Here is a 27,534-nt window from a genome sequence, read left to right as displayed (position 1 = left end):
AGAAAACTATTACGAGTATCCAGTTTATAACTTATCAAATAATAGTAGATAGATTAAATGTTTCAATAGGCAAACAATACAAACAAACAAACCTGGTGGTGAGAGTCGAACTACATAATTATGGCTTCAATGACAAAGAGTGGTAGCATTTAAAAATCTCTATATATTAAAAAAATAGTCCTGTAAATGAAACTAACATGCAAATTGTAAACTGGAAAAATATTTGAAATGTAGAAGATGAACAGACAATTACTTTGAATGGTAAAGGTAAGGGTGATTTTCCATAATGAATGAGCATATTTTTGGTAAAGAAGATACATATTTTAACAGAAAGAAATTTTTACTGTGGCAGCTATATTAAAAATAAATCAGAGACAGGTATGGGCACTTCACCAAAGAAGATATAGGAATGGCAAACAAGTTCATGAGAAGATGCTCCACATCATGAGTCACTAGACAAATGCAAATTAAAACTACAGTGATATACCACTGCACGCCTATTAGAGTGGGTTAAATGCAAGAGACTGACCATACCAAATGTTAGTGAAGACGTGGAGCCACTGGGCCCCTCAGGCTTTGCTGGAGAGGGTGTAAAATGGTGCAACCACTTTAGAAAACTTGAAAGATAGACACACACCTACCACATGATCCAGCCGTATCACTCCTAGGTATCTTCCCAAAAGAAATGAAAGCTTGTGTCCATCCAAAGACTTATTTGCAAATGTTCACAGCAGTTTTATTTATAATAGCCTCAAAGTGGAAACTGCCTAAGAGTCCATCAACTAGCTTATGGGTAAACAAACTGTAGTGTGTCCATTCATTGGAATAATACTCAGCAATAAAAAGGAGTGAACTATTGGTATCTGCAACAACATGGAGAAATCTCAGAATAATTACACTGCATGAAAAAAGATAAAAAAATAAAGACTACATACTGTGTAGTTCCATCTATAAAATTCTAGAAAATACAAACTAATCTATAGTGACAGAAAGCAGATCAGTGGTGGCCTATGAATGGGGTGGAGTTGCGGGGGGAGGTGGGAGGATTCACAGGGCTGCACCAGGAAACTTCTGAGGGAGTGAGTTGTTCACTATCCTGACTGTGATGATGATTTCATAGGCGTCCCCATATGTTGGAACTCACCGAATTATACAGTTTAAATATGTGCAATTTGTTGTATGTCCATTATACCTCAATAAATATTTAAAAGTGATTTGACCTTGGAAAGCGATGGAAAAAAACTTAAGTACATAATACTAAGTGGAAAAAAAAAAACCCAATCTGAAAAGGTTACATATTATGTGATTACAGCTATATGACGTTCTGGAAAGGCAAAACTATGGAGACAGAAGAAAGAACAGTGGCTGACAAAGGCTGGCAGGGAGAGAGGGATTAGCAGGTAAAACACAGGGGATTTTTAGGGCAGTGAAACTATTCTGTCTGACCGAGTGTTCACTGTTATTGCAGACACATGTGTCCAAACCCATTGAATGTAGGGCCCAAGAGTGATTTATAACATACCCTACAGGCTCTGGGTGGCTATGACGTGTCAGCGTAGATTCATCAATTGCAACACATTTTCCATTCTGGTGTGGGATGTTGACAGTGGGGGCGGTCAGGGGTGCGTGTGAGAAATCTCTGCACTGTCTACTCAGCTTTGCTGTAAACCTAAACGGCCCTGAAAAGTAGAGTTCACTTTTTTAAAACTGGCTTGAACAACTGGGGTATGTTTGGTCTCTGATATCCGGGCTCTGGGAGCAGAGGGAGTCGAGGGCTTGTTCAGGGGCTTCAGATGCTACTGACGACACGGATTCCTCCTGTCTTTGCCTCCGTCTCTCCTTGTGTTACGAAAATAGATGCAGCTTTTCAAGAAGTCGCATGCAGGCCCAGCCAGGTTTAGTAAAGATGAACTTACTTCTTTCGTATGTGTTTTTAAGAGAGAGGAAAACTCTCCTGTGAGCTCCTCATAGATTTCCCCCAGGGTCCCACTGGCCCAGGTGGGGTCCCATATCCAGGGTCTGACTGTGCGGAGTCAGGGAGAGGGAAGGGAGCGTGTTTCCCCGTGGGCATCCACCCGGGCTCTGCTGGCACTGCCAGGGCAGTGTGGCTCTGCTTGTTCCCTTCCCACTTCTCCAACTGAGGCACTCAGCCTCAGCCTCCTCTTGCTGGCTCTCTCTTACTCCACCCTCTACCCCTGAGAGGGCTGCTCATCCAGGTTCCCGCAGGTCTTTCTATATAACATCATTGTCCTTCTGTCTAGACTGGCTTATACCTGCATCTGTCTTAACAGCCAGATGTGAGCTTTTAGCATCATGTCTCTTTCATCAGGGGAGTCCCAGGACCCAGCCCAGTTACTCTTGAAAAAGTGAACTTGAATAGAAGAAAAAGCGGATGGAGCCAGAAAAGGTCCCAGAGAAGACACTTAAGGCAAAGGTGGGGGTGGGAAGTGGGAGGCGAGGAACAGCGTCCTTACAGAAGTGAGTACTAAACGCTGAAAGACTCCAGTATTGAAACAGCAGAGATGATCGAGATCTGGAATTAGAAAGGACATCCTTGGGATGAGTGCAGTAAAAATAGACCTGGGAATATCACTGTGTAATGAAAAGGAGAGACTTAGAGCTGAGACAGTGCAGCTGGCCTCATGGGACAGAATTCTGGTTTTTTCAACATATGGAACTTATTACCTCTAATAGGTTGTTCAGCAGAGACTGTCACAATTTTTAAGAGGTTAAAAGCTACTAAATGGACAAACTGATTGCACTTGTCCATGCCAGACCCTGCAGCCTCACAAAACACCTTTCTGCAGAGGGATCCCTGGGCTGGATGACTCACATGGGTCTCAAGTGAACCCTGGAGTATCTGTGCTTCATGACTCATCCAATCAAAAATCACCTCTGTGGGGCAGACATTCTTGATGCAGGAGAAAGAACAGGAGATGCTGCTGACTCTAGGACTATACAGTCATTTCAGCAGTGACTGACTGTTCCACTCCAACCAGAATTCTAGAGACGCCCTGGAAGTTCAGGCCCCAGTTTTAGTTGGCTGGTGGCCGGCAGGCGCTAGCATTGAAATCAGGTGGTTTCTGCATATCAGGACCATGGCTGTTCTGAAGCCATTTATCTGAGGGATACAGACATTCCCAAAGAGTCCAGCCCACTAACTGCAGACTTAAAGCCACTGAGAAACATTTGAGCTGAATCAGGTTAAACTACCTAGCTGAGCATAGCTTTCCAATTCTCTAAGTTCACTAGATGCACCAGAAAGAAATTTTGCAGCAACAGCTGAATCTTATCTACCTACATTCCAGCCCGCCAACCTCAAGTTGCACCCAGTTTTAGGAGTCTGTAAGGTCTAAGCCCAGATGGCTGTTTTCTCGCACTCCTAGCTTGGGCATTGCCAGGCAGCTCTCCAAACCACATTCCCGGGCTCCCTGTGATGGCCCCTGGGGGCTGGGGTCCTCCCCTCCTCCCAGGGCTTCTTCCAGCACCTGCTCCCACATTTGCTCTCCTCAAGCCAGCAACCTCTGTCTCTTCCCCTCCTCTTTGAGCAGAAGGCCCCCTCTTCTCCTTCCCCAAGACGGCTGAGACCACCCTCATCAGCTTTCTTCCTTTTCCCCCCATCTGATCTCCTTGGTGAGCTTGATATGCTGAATTTTCTCTGTTCTTCCAAAAACCAAAGCCATTACCTCTCTACTACTGCCCTCACCTCTCTGTTTCCATCCTTAGTACTACATGATAACCTTCGACTTGCCTCTCCCTTCTTCATCTCTGGTTTCTGCCACCCCCTCTTCTACTGAAGGGCCATTTCTGGGACCTCATGATCTTCCTGCCCTCACAGTCTCTAGCCAGCTTCTCATTCTCCCTTCCCTAATGCATCCCTGTCTTGGAGCCCCTACATCGCTTCTAGATTACCCAACCAGGCATTCGCGCTGGGGTCTGGACCTTCTTGTTTGAGTGAAAACATCTTGCCTCGATAGCTCTCATTTCCTTCAGGTATAAGTTGGCTCCCTGACATGATGGGCTGTCAAGGATGTGGCCCTAGTGGGCTTGCCTGCATCATTTGTAGCCGCTTGTCCCTAGCCCCTTCCACCTCAGTCACATCCAGAGTTTTGGCAATCCTCTCATTGGTCTCCCTGTGTTTGCAGGCACGATCTCCTCTGTCTGGAATGCCTCCCTTCCCACTGCACTCGCCTCTCCTCCTCGATGCAGGCAGCCATGGTCCTAATGCTTTCCCTAGTGTATTCTATGAGCTTAATGACACAGCAGCAGCCCCGGCCCTTTGAGTACTGGGGAGGTACCATGTAAGCCAACACACAACAGAGATCCTCACTCGGCTTCCATATGCTTGGATGCAACCCTGCAAGCATGTGTGTGTGTGTGCATGCACACGCTCATGCGTGCACACGCGCACACTCAGTTGCTCAGTCCTGTCCAACTTTTGCAACCCCATGGAATGTAGCTCTCCGGGCTCCTTTGTCCATGGGATTTCCCAGGCAAGAATACTGGAGTGAGTTGCCATTTCCTTCTCCAGGGGATCCTTCCAACCCAGGGATCAAACCCACATCTCTTGCATCTCCTGCATTGGTGGGCAAATTCTTTATCACTGTGGCACTTGAGAAGCCCACCTACCCTGCAAGCATATGTCTGGCTAACTCTCAGCTCTGTCTTTCTACCTCATGTCCCCTCCTACGCCCAGGTCCACATTCCCGCCTGTTCAGAGGATGGATATTTCCATCTGGTCATCTGTCTGGGACCTTGTTTCTCCAACCACATTCCTTAGGAACCAGTGCTTCTGTGCTCTTCCTGGCTCAGGTGGAAAGCTTTGATCATCACTGATTCCTTTTTTTCCTCTCCTCCAACTACCAAATTCTGTCCATTCACCTTTTATAATCTAAACAAGTGAACAAGCAAAGCCCTATATTTTTGTCTTTCCTTACTATTACTCAATCTGGTTGTGATGATTCATTTTCTGTTTCAATTTGGCTAGGCCACAGTACCCAGATATGGGGTCAAACATGAACTAGACATTACTCTGAAGATGTTTTTTAAGACTAGATGGACAATGAAGTCAGTAGACTGTGAGTAAAGCAGATTATCCTCAGATGTGGGTGGGCCTTGTCCAATCAGTTGAAGGTCTTAGGAGTGAAAAGACTGAGGTCCTCCAAGGAAGAGGGAATTCAGCCTGCAACCCACCTTTGGACCCCGGCTGCAACATCACTCTTCCTTGGGGTCTCCAGCCTGCTGGCCCACCCTGCTGACTTTAGAGGTGCCCGCTCCAAAATCATGTGAGTCAGTTCCTCAAAATAAACCTTTCTCTTTCCACACATACAGCCTATTGGTTCTGTTTTTCTGGAGAACCCTGACTAATACACTGTCCTACCTCCTAACTCAGCTCCCTGTTCCTGTGTTCACTCCCCTCCAACCCTCTCCAGTGAGGCACACTGGCTTTTTGCAATGTTAATTTACAAAATTTGCTGAATCCCTATTGCTTATTGATGGACAGCTGTGTTTCCCAAACATCAGATGTTTGTGTATCTTCACTGAGCTTGATGTGAGTTTTCAATGTGCCAGCTACACAGTTACTTGTTTTAGATTTTCCTTTGCATTGACACTTCTCAGGAATGCTTGCCTTTTGGCCAGAATGTGTGCGTTTTTAAGATAAAAGTTCTTTCAGGTATATTGTGGGTTTTAGTGAATAGGAGAAGAGCACTTTTGTGGAAGGTTTTGGGCTTTGCTAATTCCTTGCAACCCCACAAGCTGGTCCTCTTGAATTGAAGCAAAATGTCTAAGATGGGATGTCCCAGCAAGATGGAGACATATGACACAGATAGATACAGCGGTCTTGGGTCATCAAAACCAGGTTGGATGCATGGGACAAGTGCTCGGGCCTGGTGCACTGGGAAGACCCAGAGGGACTGGGTAGAGAGGGAGGTGGGAGGGAGGATCGGGATGGGGAATACATGTAAATCCATGGCTGATTCATGTCAATGTATGACAAAACCCACTACAATATTGTAAAGTAATTAGCCTCCAACTAACAAAAATAAATGGAAAAAAAAAAACAAACCAGAGGCAGCTCCTTCTTGCCTCTTCATCTGTGGATGGGAGTGGGGATGGTGAACGTTTGGTCCCCTCTCTGGGGTAGGGATGGAGGTGGGGAGTGTGAGTAACAAAAGAAGAGGAAGAAGGCAAGAGACCAGTCAAGTTTTCGTAACTCACTCCCTGGTGTTTGAAAATATCCTATTTCATTATTTTCTAGAATTTATTTCTGCAACATCTATTCCGAGGAAAACATTAGAAAGAAATATGTAGTCCTTTTGCATCAGTTACTCCCTTTGTCAATATTAAATGACTTAGTCACTTCTGTGGAGAATTAAAAAGGTTGATTCATGGTGATGTGACCCTCCCGTTACTTCTGCTTCCTTTTTCCCTCTTGTATATCAAGACTCAGAGCCCTTGGGAAGGGCCTTGCTGCACTCAGAGAAGAACCTGAGAGGAACCTGTAAGTAAACTTTCAGAATAATCTTGATTTTTGAAATTGCTTTTTTTTTTTTTAAAGAAAAAATTAAGCATTAGTAAATTGGAATAAACAGATGAGACCAGAGGAAACTTGAAGTCCCAGTTTATACCCCTGACAGTTTACCGATGAACAGAAATAGCAGAAAGAAAGCTTTTTGTTAACAATGGTCTGAGGGATCTGAATCCCTCATCGCAGGGAGGACAGCAGCTTGAGCACCTTCTTAACAAACAGCCGCGTGGACTTGCGCCACCCCAGCTTTTGAAGAATTGATCCCTTAGCCAAGGCTCGGGTCGGGGAGAGGAGCAGGACTGGCTGCGAAAGGGCTGCCAGGCCTCACAGACAATGCTGAGCTGGACTGAATTGTCCTGTAGACGCTGCTGGGTTTACCCCGATAGCTTTCATTAATCTTTCCTTTCTTGTGTGAAGGTTGCTTTCAGAGAGGAAGGTGTTCACTGGCTTTCCCAAGGCAAGAGCGATGAAAACAAAATGATGAGGAACGCACTCCACCTCTTGGCGCTGCTGGAGCTATTTGGGCAGGCTCAGAGAACAGTGCGTTCCCAACCGATTTATGAAGTTTGCAAGACTTTGAAAAAAAAAGAAAAAAAGAAATGCTCCATTCTTCTCATGTCCCCCTCTGGGGGCTCCTGGGCAGCTGCAGAATGCCAGCGCCCAGGGCGGGCTCGGCCGCTCTCCTTTGCCTTCCTTCCCGAGACCGTGGGCTGGAGGACCCTTAGAACTGAGCTCAGCCAGCTCACGGCACCTCTGCGGCCCCAGCGAGGTCAGGGGACCAGGCCAGGCCACAGGTCTGCTGTCTCCCAGCCTCACGCTCTTTTTCTATGCCTCCTCTGCCCTTTTGCCAGATTCCCTCTAGAATGAGATTCCCACCAAGCCCTGAAGTCAGTGAGAGGCTGACGGGTGCAGACTAGGTTTCCGCAGCGGATTAGCAGAACAGGCTGGAGGGGCAGAGAAAGTGCATTGGCAGCGGGCCTGGTGGGCAGGCGCCATGGGAGATGGTCTCCCTTACTGGAGATCTTGTGATGCCAGGCCAGGCGAGTGCTCCCCACGCGGGGAAGGAGGGGAGAAATGGGAAAACGCTAAGGTGCCCCTCCTCTGGATCTTTCCCCAAAGAGGGCTGTGTTGGTTTCTCCTGAACTCGCAAAAGCAGAGAGCCTGTGCGTTTCTGTCTGTCAGCCCCAGAGCGGCGCTGGTGACGTGTGTGCGTCTTTAATACACCTCCACCCAGAAGACTCCCGGGGTGGGCCACTTCAGAGGCTCTAATGGTTTTTGTCAGGGCTGTTGATTGGGCCTCGTATCTGAAGCAAGGATGCATACTTTGTGCCTCGTGAGTTAATCTGGGCCCCAAAAAATCACAGGATAACACTGGAATGTTCATCTCCCCGACACCCCAACAAAGTGGGTAAACAGAGCTCTGGGGCTAGGGGCTGGGAGCTGGGAGCCCATGCCCTCCACGCCAGGGCTTTTGCTGCGATCCCTGACATTTAATAACCCCTGGGAAAGACCATCGAATCCACTGTGTATGCATCTCCCCGCTGGTGGTTGCTGGCGTGTGCAGGTTGATGGAGGAGCCTGGCTGCTTCTGTTTCCCATGGCAACGGTTCAGCTCTGCATGGAAGCAGATAAGTGGGCTCAGGCTGCGTACACAGACCACACATTCTGCATGGCTCCCTGCTTGGACCAAGTGCTTCTCATCATTGCCCCTGCTTCTTAACTTGTTCCCTCCTACCTGGTGGCTCAGACAGTAAAGAATCTGCCTGTAATGCGGGAGACCTGGTTCAATCCCTGGGTTGGGAAGATCCCCTGGAGGAGGGCATGGTAAGCCACTCCAGTATTCTTGCCTGGAGAATCCCCATGGACAGAGGAGCCCGGCAGGCTGTAGTCCATAGGTCGCAAAGAGTCGGACCTGACTGAGCGATGACTAAGCACAGCAACCCAGCCACACAAAAATGACTTTCACCCCGTGAAAGAGAGATGGGTCCTCAGTGATAGTCTTCTGTGGACTCCAGCTGTGGGTTCTTGGCCCCAGGGTGTGGTGAAACTGGCGTTTAGGGGTAAAGGCAGAAAAGTGGTCATTATTCTTGGGATATTGCTGTTGGTAAAAGCAAAGAACAGGTACATGGTCCTGGGGAGACACTGACAGGGAGTCAGGAGATAAACATTGTTGCTAATGGAGGCATGATACAGGGCAACCACAGGTTAAAGAGATCCGGTGAGACTTTTAGGTGCTGCCGAAGAAGCAGTGGAGGAGAGGGGGCGCTCAATCCAGCAGCACAAGAGAAGGGAATAAAATAGAGCTGGAGATCTTTGGGCAGAAATAAATATTCCCAAGGCATAAAGAAAAACATTTATGCATGAGACGAATCTGGCCTACAGCATGATTTTTAAAAATGTCTCAGGGGATAAAAAGAGAGAAAGGCAATTCAGATGACGGGAGAACAAGCAGGATAAGATGAGGAGGAAGGCAGAGCAGAGAGAGGAGGAGGAAGTCAGGTGCGGATTCCCCAAAGGCCAAGGATTGCAAATGGATGACCAGTGTCCAAAAGCATTGTCAGACTGCTTAAAAATAAAGTGAGCTAACTTAAAAGAGAAAAGAAAAACTCGGGAGATGTTACCCAAAGAAAATGAGATTTCTGGCTTCTCTTGGAAAAAATCAGAAAACCTGGCCATGCAGGGTCTGTGTACAACCTCAAAGAAAACCTGCTGCGGGGGGCGGGGGGGAGCTGCTGCTCTGGCAACTTCAACTGGGGTGTGGGCTTCATAGCCCCCCAAGACCCATGCCCCACACCCCTGCCCTCCAAGAAGTCTCTGTCTCCTGATTTCCTTCACTGTTTATGGTGCCTGTCTGACCCCTGCAGGCATTTGAAAACCTCAGTGCTGCCCACGCTGCCCTAACGTCCTAACTCAGGGACCACCCCGACCCTGACCTCCAGCCGAACAGAGAAGGCGGGGACCAACACCGAATGCAGGTCTCATCCCCTGACCCTGGGAAGACAAGTGCCTTGCAGCCTGGACCTCAGACCAGGATGGGCCTGACCTCCAGACGGAAATCCATTGTCAGCTCTGGAGGATTCAGCTAGTCTGTGCTGAGGACACCCAATGTAGATGACAAGGCAAGGAGAGCGTATACCTGCGTTGTTGAATATGCATTTCATGATATGCGTGTGATTGGGGTTTTGGGAATATAGTTCAACTAGACTTAGAAACTACTCTTTGAGGATCATGTGAAAGAGAATCTGAGAAGCTTGCCTATCCTGAATCCTCAGTACCTATAAATACTATCCTCATAAACATGAGATAGAATTCTGTTTCTTCTGCTTATTCGCTATGTGACTTTAGCCAAGTTATTCAGCTTCTCTGAGCCTGAGTTGTCTCATCTAAACTATATCAATATAATCATGCAGAGCTGTGGCGAAGATTGTGAATAATGTATTTCAGATGCCGTAACAGTGGCCAGGCTCTCGGTAACAACCTGATCACTATTAATATTATCTATTATTATTACTATTTTGCTTGTTCCTCTTTTCTAATTATTTATTTAGTAATAGCTGAAGGCAAATTTGGTATGTGGGAAATGTGATACTCTGTTGCTTAGGAACTCTGGTAGGGATTTTAAAATGGGCTTCATGAAGAGTCAGAGACGAGATGTTGATGGGATGGGAAATGTGTTGCCCTGTGGCAGGAAACTGGGGTCTGCCTCCCACCTCTGCCTCCAGTGTTGGAAGGGCCTTGGCAAGCCCAGCAGCCTCTCTGGATTTTCATTTGTTCATCTCTGGAAACCAGCTGGCCAGGTGTTAGTCATCTAGAGCTGTGTTGTTCAGGACACAGACACCAGCCACGTGAGACTATTTAAATTTAAATGATTTAAAACTAAAGTTAGGAATGCAACTTCTCAGTTCCACCAGTTCTAGGTCAAGTGCTCAGTCGTCACCGAGGGCCAGTGCTGACCTCGTCAGACAGCTCGGATACGGAATGTCTCCATCACGACTCAAGGTGCTGTCAGACACTGCTGAATTCTAGAGACTGCGACCCAGTGTCTGGTCCCCAGACCAGCAGCATCAGCACCACCCAAGACTTGTTAGGAATGTGGACTCTCAGGTGCCATTCTAGACGTTTGGGATCAAAATTGCATTTTGACACGACTCCCCCAGCGATAACACACTCAAGTTTAAGAAACTCTGACCTATAAGATTTCTTTCAGCTCTAAAAATAAAATTAAAAAAATCTGGTATCTGCCTGAAAAAGTCTTTGAGAAAAAATAAGCAACCGGCTTGTCCAAATCCTGATTCCCTGTTTGTTTGTTTTTTTTTCTAAAAAGAAATGATTGGGGCCATTGGAAGAAAGATGAGCAGAATGACTGCACCTCTGCAGGACCAGAGGATAGAAATCAACAGACATCTATTAATAAAGGCACCACGTCAAATGTCAGTGCTGGGAAGGCGGAGCAGTCCAGCTCCTGCCTCTGAGCCTCCCATCCTTAGGGCATTCAAGCCTTGCCTAAAGAGCTTCAGAGAACAGAGGTTCAATTCTCTGTGGCGGCAAAGAAACAAGAAGAAATGGATTGCATTTACTGGGTGCCTTATCTACAGGGTGTCTTAACCTGCTTGTGAAAGCTCCCCTCCATAAACCTCACCAGGAAGGAGCTCAGGCATGTCTTCTATTCAAGTAGGGAAAATGAGGAAGAGAGATTGGTGAAGAAATCAAGGCCACATTCAACAGTGATGGGAAGGGCAGAGTGGAAGACCAGTCCTGGGCTAGTGGTGCAAAGCTCTCCCCTGTGGCTTGAGATATTAATATAAAATGGGAGGGAAGGTATATGGTCTCTTGCTGCAGAAAGTTTTGGTGTCTTTTAGTGACATGCTGTTTTCAACCCCAAAACAAATGGGAATAATATTAGATCTGTTGCTTGTTAAGAAAACATGTGCCTCTTACAAGACAAAATTGCAGGCATATATCTTATATAATTGTTATTAGATTTTATTGGCAAATGTTAAAATTTTAATGGATCCATAAATCTGTTTCTCACTTGCAGAGAAATCTCTTCATTAAGAACATACTGTACAAGGATAAAGGCAAGAGAAGGGGAAAACAAATCTAAAATATGCATTATTAATTTTTTAGGAAGCAAGCAACATGGTACCTCATAAAGGATATTAGAAAACATAAAACAGCTGGGATTTGTGATTTGCTGTAGAGAAAAATCTGCTGATTTGAGAAACATGCTCACAGGGACAACTGTGCTATGCTGTGTTTAATCGCTCAGTCGTGTCCGACTCTTTGACACCCCATGGGCTGCAGCCTGCCAGGCTCCTCCGTCCATGGGGATTCTCCAGGCAAGAATACTGAGAGGGTTGCTTTGCTCTCCTCCAGGGGATCTTCCCAACCCAGGGATCGAACCCAGGTCACCTGCATTGCAGGCAGATTCTTTATTGTCTGACCCACCAGGGAAGACCACAGGGTCAACTATTTTGATGCAAAAATAAAAGAGCAGTTAGAAATGGGTTTGTGATACACAAACAGTGTCTGAAAGAGTCACTGACAGGAAGTGTGATGAGTTTCCAGCAGATAGAGTGAACTGAGCACCCTGTCACACAACAGAGCCCAGAGCCGTGGAATCTGGGCATGGTGCAGGGGGACAGGGAGATCTGGCCTGAATCCCCTTGTGCCACCTGCTCTGTGTGGCCACTGACACATTTCAGCAAGCACTCTGGGCCTCAGCGTCCATTATGTGAAATGCAAAGAACATCTGTCTCCAGAGGCTTCAGAGAGGATGCAGAGAGAGGCTATTTGTAAAGTGCCCCTAGGACACAAAAGGCAATTAATACCCATTAGTGCATCAATTACTCACATAATGGTTTGAGGTCAAATCCAAAGCCCTAACAAAGAAGGCAATGGGGCCACGCCTAGGAGGAGAGGCGGCACCTGCCAGGGGCTCTGGGGCTGGGTGTTGTGTGAACTCCCCACCTGCTCATTGCCGGCTGATCAAGTCCTCCCGCCCAGCAGTGAAGCAGGGCTGACTCACACGGGCAAGGCTGGGGACGGTTCAGGAGCACAGGGGCCATACATGATTTCTGAGGGTCAGAGAGGCGTGGGTGTGGAGTCGGTGCATGGGAGCACTCAACGTGTGTGTGTTAGTCATTCAGTCATGCCTGACTCGTTGTGACCCCATGGGCTGCCCCCTGCCAGGCTCTTCTGAAGTCCATGGGATTCTCCAGGCAAGAATACTGAAGTGGGTTGTCATTCCCTTCTCCAAGGCATCTTCCCGACCCAGGGATCAAACCCAGGTCTTTTGCATTGCAGATGGATTCTTTACCATATGAGCCACCAGGGAAGCATGGGATCACTCAGTTCAGTTCAGTTCAGTCGCTCAGTCGTGTCCGACTCTTTGCAACCCCATGGACTGCAGCACGCCAGGCCTCCTGTCCATCACCAGCTCCCAGAGTTTACTCAAACCCACGTCCATCGAGTCGGGGATACCATCCAACCATCTCATCCTCTATCGTCCCTTTCTCCTCCCGCCTTTAATCTTTCCCAGCATCAGGGTCTTTTCAAATGAGTCGGTTCTTCGCATCAGTTGTCCAAAGTATTGGAGTTTCAGCTTCAGCATCAGTCCTCCAGCCTCCAAACTGGCATTAACTGAGCAACCTGAAATGAGGAAATGACTTTCTCTTTGGGTTCAGGCAGAATGGGGTTAATGTAGGGCAGAAATGAGATGGGGAAGGCAGGTTAGGAACAAACCTGTGGAAATTTCTCCAGCAATAATATAGAGGGCTTGTGGCTCTTGGCATGTAATCTGAATGGGGAAGTTCACTGCCAGCCTCCAAACCAACCTCCAGTTCTGAAAGGAAGCAAGCTTAGGGGGAAAAATGACTCTGTTCTTTTGCTGGTTACCCTTCTAATGACCATTTACTCCCATCCCCTTTCCTCCAGATGGAGTTAGAACACCCTCGTGGGGAGGATCTTGAATCTCCCCTAAGGCCAGTCCCACACGGTAATACCCCTTCTTCCACACAATGTCTCCCCATTTCTCTTCTCTGCACTGAACTTTCCCATTCAGATTATGTGCCAAGGGCTGCAAGCTCTCTATATTATTGCTGGAGAAATTTCCACAGATTTGTTTCTAACCTGCCTATTTCCCCATCTCATTTCTGCCCTACATTAACCTCATTCTGCCCGAACCCAGAAAGCCATTTCCTCTTTTCAGGTTGCTCAGTTCATGCCCTCCAGCCAATGCCCCAACACTTCTCTCACATCATGAGTGTAATTCACTGGCTGGAATGATATTAAGTTACTCCATAAATCCAGCCCCACAATATTTGATGTGAGAAGGGATTTATTTGAGAGGGTTTAATAATTGATCAATGTCTTCATTAAAATTCCGTACATACGGTATAACGCTCATTAGATATTTTCATGTCAATCAAGAGAGCTCAAATTTATTTTATACTGTTCCAAGTGAACCCAAGGCTGTCTGAGTGCATCATGGACCTAAATCTGCATGACTGTCAGGGCAGTAGCAACCCCTTAGCACCTTCATTTTAGTTATACCAGATTTGGGAAAAAAGAAAAGATGATTAACTCAGTGACAAATTATTCTCGTTTTCCTTATAAGATTCTCAGGAGAGAACTGCACTTGGAGGGTAAGAGCTAGGGAGGGAAGGCACAATGTCACAGAGCTGACTACATCGGTCTCAGTCCAATGCCACCTTTGAATTTGGATGCCTTTGGTTTGCCTTCTTTTTTGTAAAATTAGAGCACAAGAAAACAGATGATTATCTGAAAGTGGTCTTACTTCATGCAGTTTGTGGAAACTGCAGCCTGTCCATCAACCTAAGGTTGGTTTCAATTAATAAGACCCACAGCACAGTCCCACTGCTCTTATCAGTAAACAACCACTGTCTAACAAAGCCGCGCAGAATTCAGGGGCTGAGTGTAAACAAGCATTTCTTATTATTGTTCAAGTATCTGTGATCAGCTGGTGGCTGAGGACTGGCTATGTGATATGTGATGTGTGGTATGTGACATGTAATACCCTGCTTCACATTCAGACAGTGGACTGGCTATTGGCTGAGTTGATGGAATAGACTGGTCATGTGCCTCTTGTTCTTCAGCAGTCCACCGTGTATAACAGGCAGAATGACCCTCCCCTCCCCAAGCCCCAACCAAAGATGTCCGTGTCCTAATGCCCAGAACCTGTGGCTATGTTATCTTTCGTGGCAAAAGAGATTCTACATGTGTGCTTGAGTTTACAGTCTTGAGATGGAGGGATCATCCTGGATTATCTGGGTGGCCCCAGTATAATCACAAGGGTCCTTACAAGAGGGAGGCAAGAGGATCAGAGTCCTGAGAGAAGATATAAGGATGGAAGCAGAGGTCAGAGAGAAAAGAAAATGAAGCATTTCTCTCTCCGAGATGGAGGAGAGTCCACAAGCCAAGGAATATAGGCTGCGTTATAAGCTAAAAAAAAGGCAAGGGAATGGATTTTCTCCTGGAAACTCCAGCCCTCTGGACCAATTTTAGACTTCTGACATTTAGAACTGTATGACAATAAATATGTGTTGCTATAAGCCATTAAGTCTATTGAAATTTGCTATAGTAGTAATAGAGGCAAATACATTTGGACTTGTTAACAAGGGCTTCCCTAGTGGATCAGACAGTGAAGAATCTGCCTGCAATGCAGGAGACCCAGGTTCAGTCCCTGGGTTGGGAAGATCCCCTGGAGAAGGGAATGGCAACCCACTCTTGCCAGTATTCTTGCCTGGAGAATCCCATGGATGGAGGAGCCTGGCAGCTATAGCCCATGGGGTCACAAAGAATCAGACATGACTGAACGACTGACACTTCCACACTTTCACAAGCCACTAGCTGTGGAAATTTGCTTCAGCAGTAATAGAAGCTAATACACTTGGACTTGTTAACAAGTTCTTAGCAGGGTTCCAAGAGAGAGGCAGGAGGGAATCATAAACTCAGAAGAGACACTGTCACTTCTGCCACATTCTCATGGCCAGTGGTGTCACAAGACCATCCAGAATTCAAGGGCTAGAGCAATAAACCCCACCACCGGATTCTATTTCTCTTACCTCTTGATGGGAGAAGCAGTAAAGTCACCTTGCAAGGAGGTGTTGAAACTGAGCAGTATTCTGCAGGGCCTTCCCAGGAACCAACCCCATGTGCCCCAACTCTTGTTTGTAGAAGAGCTTCACCCTCCTAGGCCCTCTCCAAGTCCAAAGAGCAAATTTAATCAGAAAAGTGAGAAACTATAGAAACAAAGGAAAACAGTCAAGCAAAACAAAACAAAATAATGAATTTAGCCATAAAACAAAGTCAGGGCCCTTTAGTTCCTCCTCACAGGCTATAGATAATATTCAGCACCATATCCTTTAGTTGTTTTGCAGACATTAAAATCTCCATCAGGTGAAAGAAGTTAACTGCAGGCTGACCACAGCAGGTGGACCTCAGACTGGTTGAAACCAGGTTGATGATGCTAATTCCCAGAATGTCACACTCACCACCGGGCAATCAAGAGCTACATGAGCTGATCAGGCACCAGCAAGCCTCTCCCCCATCTTGACTTTAACAGCCCTTCCCCAAAAGCCACTGGGGAGTTATGGTCTTCTTTTTTTTTTAACATGTTTTTTATTGAGGTTCAGCAAATCATCGGACACGACTGAGTGACTGACAGTTCAGTCGCTAAGTTGTGTCCAGCTCTTTTCAACCCCATGGACTGCAGCACGCCAGGCCTCCCTGTCCATCACCAACTCATGGAGTCCACCCAAACTCATGTCCATTGAGTCGGTGATGCCATCCAACCATCTCACCCTCTGTTGTCCCCTTTTCCTCCTGCCTTCAATCTTTCCCAGCATCAGGGTCCTTTCAAATGAGACAGCTCTTCGCATCAGGTGGCCAAAGGACTGGAGTTTCAGCTTCAACATCAGTCCTTCCAATGAACACCCAGGACTGATCTCCTTTAGGATAGACTGGTTGGATCTCTTTGCAGTCCAAGGGACTCTCAAGAGTCTTCTCCAACTGACTGACTGACAGTTAATTTATAATGTTGTGTTAGTTTCAGGTATATAGCAAAGTAATTAAGTTATATATATACAAGTTAAGCTTTATATATATATATGTATATACATAACTTAATGGCAGCCCACTCCAGTATTCTTGCCTGGGAAATCCTATGGACAGAGAAGCCTGGCACGATAGGGTCCTTGGGGTCACAAAGAGTCAGACACAACTGAAAATGCACATATATATGTATATATATACACACACACACACACACATATATATATATATATTCTGTTTAAGATTCTTTTCCCTAGGTTATTACAAAGACATTGAATACAGTTAATTGTGCTATACAGTAGGTTTGTAGTTTTTATCTATTTTACACAAGACGTGTGTATATGTTAATCATAAACTATTAATTTATCTCTCCTTCACCCCTCACCCCATGGTCCCATTTGGTAACCACGTTTGTCTTCTGTGTCTGTGAGTCTATCTCTGTTTCATAAATAAGCTCATTTATATCGAGTTTGGGTCTTTTAAACACAAGCTGCCAATTCTCCTGCCTGCCCCCCATGCTGGGGGTCTTGGGATAAACTCTGCATTCCCCTTCCCCACAATCTGGTGCCAGTAAGTTAGCTTTACTGCCTTCAGGCGAGTGGACCCAATTTAAGTTCGATAATAGTGTGGAGACTGAGAAGGGTAAAAAATTATGGCCATTCTTCTTGCAATCAATCTATCACCGTGCCCTTTGCAAAGTGAGAGAGGACATTTAAAAGCAGCATCTGACCCTGGTTTTTCTTCATTTCCAGGGACACAGGAAGCATGGGCGTCTGGACCTCAGGCACCAACATCTTCTTAAGCCTCTGGGAGACGTATGTGTCTCCAAGAAGCCCTGGATGGGTGGCCTTTACCCAACACGTGGGCGTTTGCTGTTTTGTCGCTTTCATTTCCGTGGGCCTCCTCTCCGGGGCCTTCTGCTGGTTTCTGTCCTCACTCATCGTCTTCATCACCTCCTGGATGGCCACGTGTGTTCTGCTGTGCTGCTCCAAGCACGCACGGTGCTTCCTTCTGCTGTTCTTCCTCTCGTGTGGCCTGCGTGAAGGCAGGAACGCGTTGATCGCTGCGGGCACCGGGGTGGTCATCTTCGGACACGTGGAAAATATCTTTCACAACTTTAAAGGGCTCCTGGACAGTATGACTTGCAACCTGAGGGCAAAGAGCTTTTCCATCCATTTCCCACTTTTGAAAAAATATTTCGAAGCCATTCGGTGGTTGTATGGCCTTGTCACTCACCTGAGTCTATTTGATGATCTTGTGTCTTGGAACCAGACCCTGGAGGTCTCGCTTTTCAGTCCCAGCCAAGCCCTGGAGGCTCAGCTCAACGACACCACGGACAGAGCCCTGGGGGTCTTGTACCAGATGGTGACGGCGACGGAGGTGCTGTGTTCCCTGGGGCGGCAGGTCCTTGCCCTCACGGGGCTGCTGCTGCTGCTGCTTGGCACCGGCCTCTTCATGAAGCGATTCTTGGACCCTTGTGGCTGGAAGTTTGAGAACATCTACCTCACAAGACAATTTGTCCAGCTGGATGAAAGGGAGAGGAGTGAACAGAGGCCCTGTGTCCTCCCGCTGAATAAGCAGGAAAGGAAGAAGTATGTCCTCGTCCCGTCTTTCTGGCTGACTCCTAAAGACAGGAGGAACCTGGGGCTCTTTTTCTTCCCGGTTCTTACCCACCTCTATATCTGGTTGCTGTTTGCAGCCATAGATTATCTGCTATACTGGCTCATTTTCTCCATGAGCAAACATTTCCAAAGCTTGCCCGGGCTCGAGGTGCACTTGAAACTGCACAGACAGGTAGGTGCTCATGGGCCCGTCTCACCTGGTACCTAGCTGTTTGCAAAAGATTGTGAACGTCCCAAGGAAGGGCAGTGTTATATTTCCCTCCTGGATCCCCAGTGCCTGGCACGGAGCCTGGAATGTAGGAAGAGCCCCAAACAAATTGGTTAAACTGAGTTGAAACCCCAGTCTTATATAATAACGTTCTGAACATCTTTGATCACTGCATTAGTTTCCTGGGGCAGCCTTGTCCCAACAGAGAGGACCATGGTTTTTGTTCATCCCATCTTTCCTCTTTTCCATTTTTTCCCTGTGGCAGTTTATGATTGTGTGGACATTTCAGGGGGCTTCCGAGGGGTTTCCCTTGCCACTTCCCAGGTGCAGTGGTTAAGAATCCACCTACCAATGCAGGAGATGCAAGAGACTTGGGTTCATTCTCTGGGTTGAGAAGATTCCCTAAGGTAAGAAGTGGCAACCCGCTCCAGTATGCTTGGTTGGAATATTTGCCATGGACAGAGGAGCATGGAGGGCTACAGTCCACGGGGTCACACGGAGTCAAACACGACTGAGCCCATTCTGGGCATTTCAGAGGATCTGCAGCCTGCCAGATACTTGTCTTACTTGTTTTTAACCCCAGTCACTGTGGAGCCGAGCTAGGTGGGATGTGCACTTGTGTGTCTAGTATGTGTGCACACAATGTGTAGAGCTGTATGTGTTTGCACATGCGTGTGTGTAGGAAAGTCACGCATGCTGGGTGGTGTGTACTAGCCTGGGGTGGTGAAAACACCATCCACTGTTTCCATGTGTCGGACTTTCTTTCCTCTTTATGGAGCTACAGTAAGTTATGCCTCTGCCGGGGGCAATCTCGGAGGGGAAGGGCAGAAGGGGACCTGGAAACCCTCCTCTGAAACCCCACTTCCTCCTGCGGTGTCCACACTCTCCCTCTCCCTCCCTTTTCTCCTGGTCAGCAGGTGCTATCTGGCCCCTGTCCCTCCCACTCCTGGGCTGCTTCTCCGAGCTGATTACTCTGAGCATTCCCTTCCCCTGAAGACTTCAGTTAATTACAAGAACCCCCCGTTGCTCAAGATATCTGGAGCAGAGTGGATAATAGAAGCAGTGTCTCAGATGGAAGCCAAACAAGACTTTTCAGGCCGGCTGGATCGTGGGGGGCAGCTGGTAAAAGGACCCTTCCCTTCCCTCCCCCACAGCCCACCCCCCTCCCATAGGTCCTTTTTTTAACCGGTTCCTCTCTTTCTTTCTCTTTTTGCTCCTCTCTCATCTGTTTCTCTCTCAGCCAAAACCCAGGCCTGGTTTGTGAATTCTCACTGTTTTAAACGGGGGCGGGGTGGGGAGATGGGGATGGGAGAGGGAAGCGATCTCTGCCTTTCGAAAAAGGCCCAGAAACTTACCAGTGACACTGTCCTGACAAATACATTTGTCGGTGTTGTTGCGGGGGTCCTGGGGATGCAAAGATGTCTCAAGCGTGAGGGCTGCCGTAGAGCAGCTCATGATCTGGCGCGGGGAGGCCACCTCGGACACTCACAAGGACAGCAGGGTGGTGGGCACTGGGACAGAAACGAGTTCGAGACTGCTGTTCCGGCTTCTCTCAGACTCTCTGCTGCAGAGCCTGGGAGACCGTGCCCCCAGCGGCCGGCTTCCACGTGACTGGCAGTGCCTCTCTTATTCCTGGATGACCTTGGAGATTCCTGGTCCCTCCGTTGGGGCAGATTTGCAAAGCAGTCAAGCAAGAGGAGAAAGACTGGCTCAAGTTTCCTCCCACTTTCAAATGATTTTAAATAAAGAAGAAAGATGGGAGACGATGTGACTAGACCTGGCTGGATGGCTGGGCACTGTAAGAAAAAAATAGCTACTAGGTCGCTACTTATTGAGCACCTACTGTGTGCCCAGCACCAGCCTGCATTAACTTTTCAGGACTGTCTGCTACCTGAGCGAATCTTTTCATTTGTTACTCGATGCCGTTCTGGCAAATTGTTTACTTGGGAGAGGCAAACACATTTTAAAACACTGGGATACCATTTAATACATCGCTCTGTATTTTGAGAGTTTGTCTTCCACACTGCCCTCTATCAAGCCCTTACAAAAGTGTTGACTCAACCCTGACTCCCAGCTGCAAAATCCCTGGTTAGATTCCTAAACTAAATAACTCCTTTCCAGACTGGACACCCGCTGCTTTCTTATTGCAGGATTTCTCATCACTGACTCAATCAATGTGTTTGTTTCTTCAACGGTATTAAAAAGAGTGCATGCCTTTGCTCTGGGGACTGAAAACTCTCTGTTTAATCACAGGCAAACTGTCTTTTTTTAATAAGAGAAAAGGAGAGGCAACAAGAAGGCTTTCTCCTGCCTAGCTACAGTGCTGGGGAAATTGCAGATTGGACTTGACATTTGTGTTAAAGTCCCAGGATTGGGGTTTCCAGATTTTTCACTGGTATTGGAGTGAATCCAAGGTGCATGGTGTTCTCTGGGTGTGGTTGGGTTCTTTTCAGAAGTCATTTCCAGCTTTTGGGCCCCAGGGCTCTGGGGCGCTGGGGTAATAATAACTTACTAAGTATTCCAGGCTATAAGGTTAATGCTCCATCCCCAAGGTGCTTAATTTACACTGGGAGTAGTTTATTCGTGGGCAGGATCTGGTCCATTAATTCCTGTTTTACCAAATTGGAAAACACATCCACTGAGAGATGATGTGACTTTCTCAGGTCAGGGAAAAGTAAGAGCTGAATCAGCACACACGTCTCCTGCTGGTGGCTTGTCTGGGTAGCCCAATGTCATCTGCCCTCTGGGTCAGTTTGATGAGGGCAGCTGGTTTTTTCTGTTGCCTTCAAACAGGAAGGAATGCACCCCTCCTAGCATCCAAGAGAGATGAGAAATTGTCCTATTTTGAGACCTCTATAAATAGGATTTTAGAGCCACTTTCAGTAAATATACTCTTTTTAGTACCCTTGCATCAAGAATAATTCCACCCCATCCCCGCCACTTCAAGCTCTAGAAGGGTGACTGAGAACATAATTTAATGCCTCTACATCTTTATGACCTTGTGGTCTGCTGACGGGGTGTTTGTCAAGATGCAGAGACTATGACTAGGTCTTGATGGGCTCTGCTACAAAAAATCTCCTCCAGTTGAGCTAAAACCATCTTTCATGAATCCCACATCCTCTGAAGTATAGAAACAGGTATTCCATACATGGGTTATGCAGTCAAAATTATTAGAAGAGGACTTCCCTGGTGGTCTGGGCTTCCTTGGTGGCTCAGATGGTTAAGAATCTGCCTGCAGTGCAGGAGACCTGGTTTGGTAAGATCCCCTGGAGAAGGGAACAGCTACCCACTCCAGTATTCTGGCCTGGAGAATTCCATGGACAGAGGAGCCTGGCAGGCTACACAGTCCAAGGGACGCAAAGAGTCGGACATGACTGAGTGACTTTCACTTTTTTCTTTTCCCTGGTGGTCCAGTGGTTAAGAATCTGCCTGCTGGTGCAGGGGACATGGGTTTGATCCCTGGTCTGGGAGATCCCGCATGCTGCAGGGCGATTAAGCCCATGTGTGTGCCACAACTACTGAAACCTCGGTGCCCTAAAGCCTGTGCGCTGCAACAAGAGAAGCCACCACAATGAGACGCCCAGGCATCACAACTAGAGAGTAGCCCCGATTTGCCACAACTAGAGAAAGCCAGTGTGCAGCAATAAAAACCCAGAGCAGCCAAAAATAAAATAAATAATTTTAAAATCCTTTCAAACATTATTAGGAGAAGGATTTGCTGAAGCAAAGAAATTTCTCTGCTTTCTTCTCAGACCCTTCAACAGTCTTGTGGGTATCATTTCTCTCTAAAGAAGAGGCAGAGCAAACAAGCTTACCTGATATCCTTCTCTCAAGGAAATCTATATTTCCCCAAGCCCACTTTGGAAAACACTGCAGTAGCTACAACTAAAACTCCTCCCTTCTTTACTCCAACCCTTGCACATAAAAAGAGTTGGAACAGCTCCTTCCACCAAAGCTCCCTGCGTGTTTTAAGATAAATGCTACCTGCTGCAGAGCAGTATAGAGAAAGACTAGGGCAGAGTATGAAAATGATATGGATCTTGATGATTTTATTCTTTCATTTTAGGAACAAGGGACTCAAGACATCATCCATGATTCTTCCTTTAATATATCTCTGTTTGAACCGACCTGCATCCCTAAACCGAAGCTCCTTCTGTCTAAGACCTGGATTCCTCTCAGCATCATTCTTGTGATACTAGTGACGCTAGGACTGTTGTCCTCCGTCCTGATGCAACTTAAAATCCTGGTGTCAGCATCCTTCTACCCAAGCGTGCAGAGGGAGCGCATGCAATACCTCCACGCGAAGATACTGAAGAAAAGATCAAAGCAGCCAGTGGGAGAAGTAAAAGGGAAACTGAGTCTGTACTTTACAAAGGTAAAGCTGAAATGGGGATGTAACCTGTAACTAGGGAAATTTTAAGCTTCAAGGGTAAAGCTAAAATGGGGTTGTAACCTGTAACTAGGGAAATTTTGAGCTTCAAGGGCAAATGGAATTTCTAAGCACTCTTTCAAGTTTACATTAAGGCTTATATCCCCAGCAACAGATGGGGAGACCCTGGGGGTGAGGGGGCGAGGATGGGGAACAGACACACATGGCTAAGTCCAGAAGATTCTACAATAATGCTGGTTGGTCCAGAAGATTCTGAAAGAGTAATCCTTCAAAACACTGATTCCAAGTGAGTTTTTCAGTCTTATCGTAGAGAAGCTACTGGGAATGACTCCTCTAATTGCTGCTAAAGGACACTGCCCAGAGAGAGTTATTTTACCAGAGTAAATAAAGAACAGAAGGGAAGTATCTGCAACAACTTGGTAAACTTCAAAGAATTTGCTCATTGTCCAGCATTGAAAGACATAGGGACTGTCCTTATAGTCCAGTGGCTAAGACTCCAAGCTTCCAATGCAGGGGACCTGAGTTCGATTCCTAGTCAGGGACCTAGATCTTATATGCTGCAACTAAGACCTGGTGCAGCCACATAAACAAACATTAAAGTTTTTAAAAAATATATGATGATATTTATATGATATATGTATGTTTATACATATATATGATAAAATAATGACTCTCACACACATATAAAATGAACACTCATCAAAGACTTTATTCAACTTATTAATTAAAAAGGGAACAGTAAGAAATTCCAACCAATTCAAAGAACAACTTAAATCACACACATATATACAAACCACTGAGAAGACCAAAATTAATTTGCTTAATAGATGTAAAACTGGCTTGTTCCAACAGGGTGGATGGGAGGATCAGTTGTATTCTACTGGGTGAAATTCATTTGCATGCCTATGGACAAGAATCATTTGTATTGTTGCCATCAGCCATCTACAACTTACAGAATCGGAAAATATTTCATAGACAATGAAAGACCAAAACAATTCTTAAGAACAAGCTTTTCTGGCCATTTTCAAAGTCTTTTGAAAAGTTTATGTCAGTGGCAACTGAAATAATTCTAATGCTCATTCATCCAACTTTGTGTCTTTTCAGATTCATTTCTGGCTTCCGATCTTAGAAGTGATTGGGAAGAAACAAATGGACATTGCCGGTGAAGACAACCCAGCAGAGACCCCACACAGCTCTTCGTCCACCCTGTGCCAGCGATTGTTCTCAAGGCTACTGACAGCAGCCCGTTCTCATCCCCAGCAAGAGAGAACTGCACAGCAGGGTCCTTCAGCGGCTTGAGTTTGCAGGGTCAAGCCACTTTTTTCCATAAAGGGCTCCCAGGTAAATGGTGAAGCTGTCTGTCTCACAGACCAGACACGTGGTCTGGACTGTGTGTCTGTGTAACAGGACAATAACCCAGGCCCTGCAAGGATGAGTCTCAGCATAGATTAATATTCAAAGAAAAAAATTGGAAAAAATCAAAATCTCTACTATAGACTCACAAGCAAATATGAAGGGGAGCATACATGTATGATGCCAGGAAAATATCTTTCAGTGCTTCTGTCCCTTCTCTGCCCTCCTTAACATCCTTCATGGCTATTTCCTATTCTCACAACTGTCTGTCTGCCTTCTGCACCCTTATTCAAGAACTCTTTCCAAAACCCATCTCCAGCAGCTCCCAAGTTCTTCCCACCATCTCCTCTCTCCTACCCTCTACTTTCCTGGGTCTCTTTGGTTTTTCCTCTTTTACCAAATCTTCCAGCCACATTTATTTAGAGAACACATTTATTAAAATCATATGAAAGACTGGTTACAATGTTCACCTTGGGCCTCTTTTTCATGATACTCAATGTATACTGTGTAGCACAGAGACATATTTCCCCGATATTACCTAAGGAAAAAAAAAATACTGATTCTGTTTTCTCTATGGTGTCCGAGTAGGAAAGAAAGAAACATCAAATTTTTTAAACTTTTCATTTTGAAAATTTTTCAGACTTACAAAAACATTGCAAAATAGTACCACGTTCCATCTACCCATCACCCCTCATCTCTGAAAGTTACCATCTTATATAACTGCAGCACAACTGTTGAAACCAGGTAACAGCCTTTGGAAAATGCAGAATCTATAAAACTCATTGGATTTTCACCAATGTTCCACTGACATCCCATTAATGTCCCAAGGACTGGTCCTTGATCCAGTCCAGGCTCACGCATTGTATTTGTTTGCTATAGTTCCTTACTCTCGTCTGATTGGGGACAGTTCCTTAGTGTCTCTTTCTTTTTCTTTCATGACCTTGACACTTCTGAAGAGTGCTGCCAGTTATTTAGTAAAATGTCCTTTGACTTGGGTTTGTCCGATGTTTCCTAGTAAGGAAACCCCGGAGACGTATTTTTTAGCAACAGTACCACAGAAGTGCTGACATGCTCACCTCAATGCACGAGATCAGGGTAGGTCGTGCTGACACGCCTCGTTACTGGTGAGGCAATCTTTCTTCGCTTAGTTAAGATGGGCTCCGCAGAATCTTCCACTGTTGAAGTCATTATTTTCCCTTTGTAATGAGTAAGTATGTTGTGAGGAAATGCTTCGAGACTAGGCAAACATCCTGTTTCTCATCCTACATTTACCCTTTAGTTTTTGCATTCAAGGATGCAAAACAGTGCCAGCCAAATAGTGATTTTCTTTTTTTTTTTTTAATGGTGATTTTCTATTTTCATAATATCTTCTACATTTTTAAACTGAAGTTCTACATTATCCCTAGAAAGAAATTTTTTTTTTTCAAAGACAACTTTCGTTTTGGGCACTGGAGTAGGCATTTTATACATATGATCTCATTTATGTTTCATGACAATCCTGTGAGGTTGGTAGTATTATTTCTATCTTCTCGATGGGGAAAGCTTACCCTCAGAAACCCTGACTTATCTTGCCTAGAATGGGGTCTTGGCTTCCGCATGTTTAAAGTTCCCAGATGATTCTAACGGTCAGCCAGCCCTGAGAACCATCATTCCAGGAAGTTTTACATTGCAGTTCTTTCAATACAGGTTGTCAACGGTGAAATTTCTCTAGCAGAAGGATCCGACATTAGAATTCTGAGTCAGCATTTCCCAAAATGTGTTCCTCAAACCACTAATCCCTTAGTTGTTTCATAAAAGAGATAAATGATGTTAATAAATCCATATCAGCTGCCTTCCAAACTTGAAGATCCATAAAGCATGTTGGCATAATTTTTAAGAATTAAAAGAAACCCTATAATAATAGATCTTTGAGAAACCCTATAATAAAGGAATATGTGATTTTGTTTCATCCCAAATTTTCTCAAATTATTAGACTTTGGTACGATTTTAACTGTAATAACTATTAATAACACGTAGGACCAGCTCTAGAGCCCAAACTCTGATAAGAGCTGATTTAATTAGTGTAACTTTTTGACCAAAAAGACCTGTGGTGAAGATAAATTTGTAGTTTTGGATTTTATAAATATTCTAATGATTTTATGCTTTACTGTATTTTATAGACAAATATATATATTAATAAATTGATATGATATGTGATATTTTTTTACTCATTTGGCACTTATTTCTCCTGGAGAAGGGATTTGCCCCACATTAACTAAGGCAAAAAATCAGCTGCTAAAGTTAGCATACACTCATACACAAAATAAACTCTAAATGGCCTAAACATAAGACATGATACCATAAAATTCTTAGAAGAGGTCATAGGCAAAGCACTCTCTGACATAAATTGTACCAATGTTTTCTTAGGTCAGTCTCCCAAGGAAGCAGAAATAAAAACAAAAATAAACGAATGAGACCTAATCAAATTTACAAGGTTTTGCATGGCAAAGGAAATGATAAACAAAACAAAAAGCCTACAGAATGAGAAAAAAATATTTGTGAATGACAAGGATTTCATTTCCAAACAGTTCACACAACTCAACAACAACAACAACAAAACAAACAACACAGTCAAAAAATGGGCAGAAGACGTAAATAGACATTTCACCGAAGAAGAAACACAGATGGCCAGTAGGCACATGAAAAGATGCTCAATATTGTTGACTAGAGAAATGAAAATCAGAGCTACAATAAGGTACCACCTCACACAGTTCAGAATGGACATCATTAAAAAGTCTACAAATAACAAATGCTGGACACGATGTGGAGAAAAGGTAACCCTCCTACTCTGTTGCTGGAAGTGTAAGTTGATGCTGCCGCTATGGGAAATAGTAAGGAGGGGCCTCAGAAAACTAAAAATAGAATTACCACATGATCTAGCAATCCCATTCCTGGGCATATATACAGACAAAACTATAGCTCAAGATATATGCACCCCTATGTTCATAGCAGCACTGTTTACAACAGCCAAGACATGGAAGCAACCTGAATGTCCATCAGCAGATGAATGGATAAAGAAGACGTGGAACCTAGATATCAGCACAATGGAATAATACTCAGCCATAAAAAAGAACAAAATAATGCCATCTGCACTAATGTGGATGCAATTAGAGATTATCATACTGTGTGAAGTGGGTCAGAAAGAGAAAGGCAAGTACCATATGATATCACTTTTATGTAGAATCTAAAATATGACACAACTGAACCTATCTATAAAACAGAAGGACAGAAGGACAAATAGAAGAGATATGTGGTTGCCAAGGGAGTGGGGGTTGGGGAGGGGTGGAGTGGGAGATGGGGGTGACAGATGTAAGCTCTT

The 27,534-nt window shown here is 45.5% G+C and overlaps 2 protein-coding genes across 2 annotated transcripts in view; one reads left to right on the top strand and one right to left on the bottom strand.

Moving 5' to 3' along the window:
- Window positions 1–6,458: 6,458 nt before the first annotated feature.
- LOC122679401 (dendrocyte expressed seven transmembrane protein) lies at window positions 6,459–24,122 on the top strand. Its single transcript, XM_043880048.1, has 4 exons — window positions 6,459–6,502; window positions 17,356–18,397; window positions 22,500–22,808; window positions 23,928–24,122. The coding sequence occupies exons 2-4, from the start codon at window positions 17,369–17,371 to the stop codon at window positions 24,120–24,122; spliced, it is 1,533 nt and encodes a 510-aa protein (XP_043735983.1). The 5' UTR covers window positions 6,459–6,502; window positions 17,356–17,368.
- The window catches only part of DPYS (dihydropyrimidinase), a 122,389-nt gene continuing 118,362 nt past the window's right edge, over window positions 23,508–27,534 (bottom strand). Inside the window, exon 10 of the mRNA XM_043880045.1 lies at window positions 23,508–25,374. The gene's annotated coding sequence lies outside the window, so the exon portion shown is untranslated. The remainder of the gene's footprint in view (window positions 25,375–27,534) is intronic.

This window comes from Cervus elaphus, chromosome 21 (assembly GCF_910594005.1).
Source record: "Cervus elaphus chromosome 21, mCerEla1.1, whole genome shotgun sequence".
Lineage (NCBI taxonomy): Eukaryota > Metazoa > Chordata > Mammalia > Artiodactyla > Cervidae > Cervus > Cervus elaphus.
The sequence above is the reverse complement of the archived record's forward strand: the minus strand, read 5'-3'. Positions and strand labels throughout refer to the sequence as shown.

What these genes read in the sequence shown, in the direction of transcription:
- LOC122679401 (XM_043880048.1), top strand. Translation starts at nt 17,369, where the DNA reads ATGGGCGTCTGGACCTCAGGCACCAACATCTTCTTAAGCCTCTGGGAG. An exon ending in ACTTGAAACTGCACAGACAG is followed by an intron (nt 18,398 to 22,499) that starts GTAGGTGCTCAT and finishes CTTTCATTTTAG; the next exon opens with GAACAAGGGACTCAAGACAT. An exon ending in TGAGTCTGTACTTTACAAAG is followed by an intron (nt 22,809 to 23,927) that starts GTAAAGCTGAAA and finishes GTGTCTTTTCAG; the next exon opens with ATTCATTTCTGGCTTCCGAT.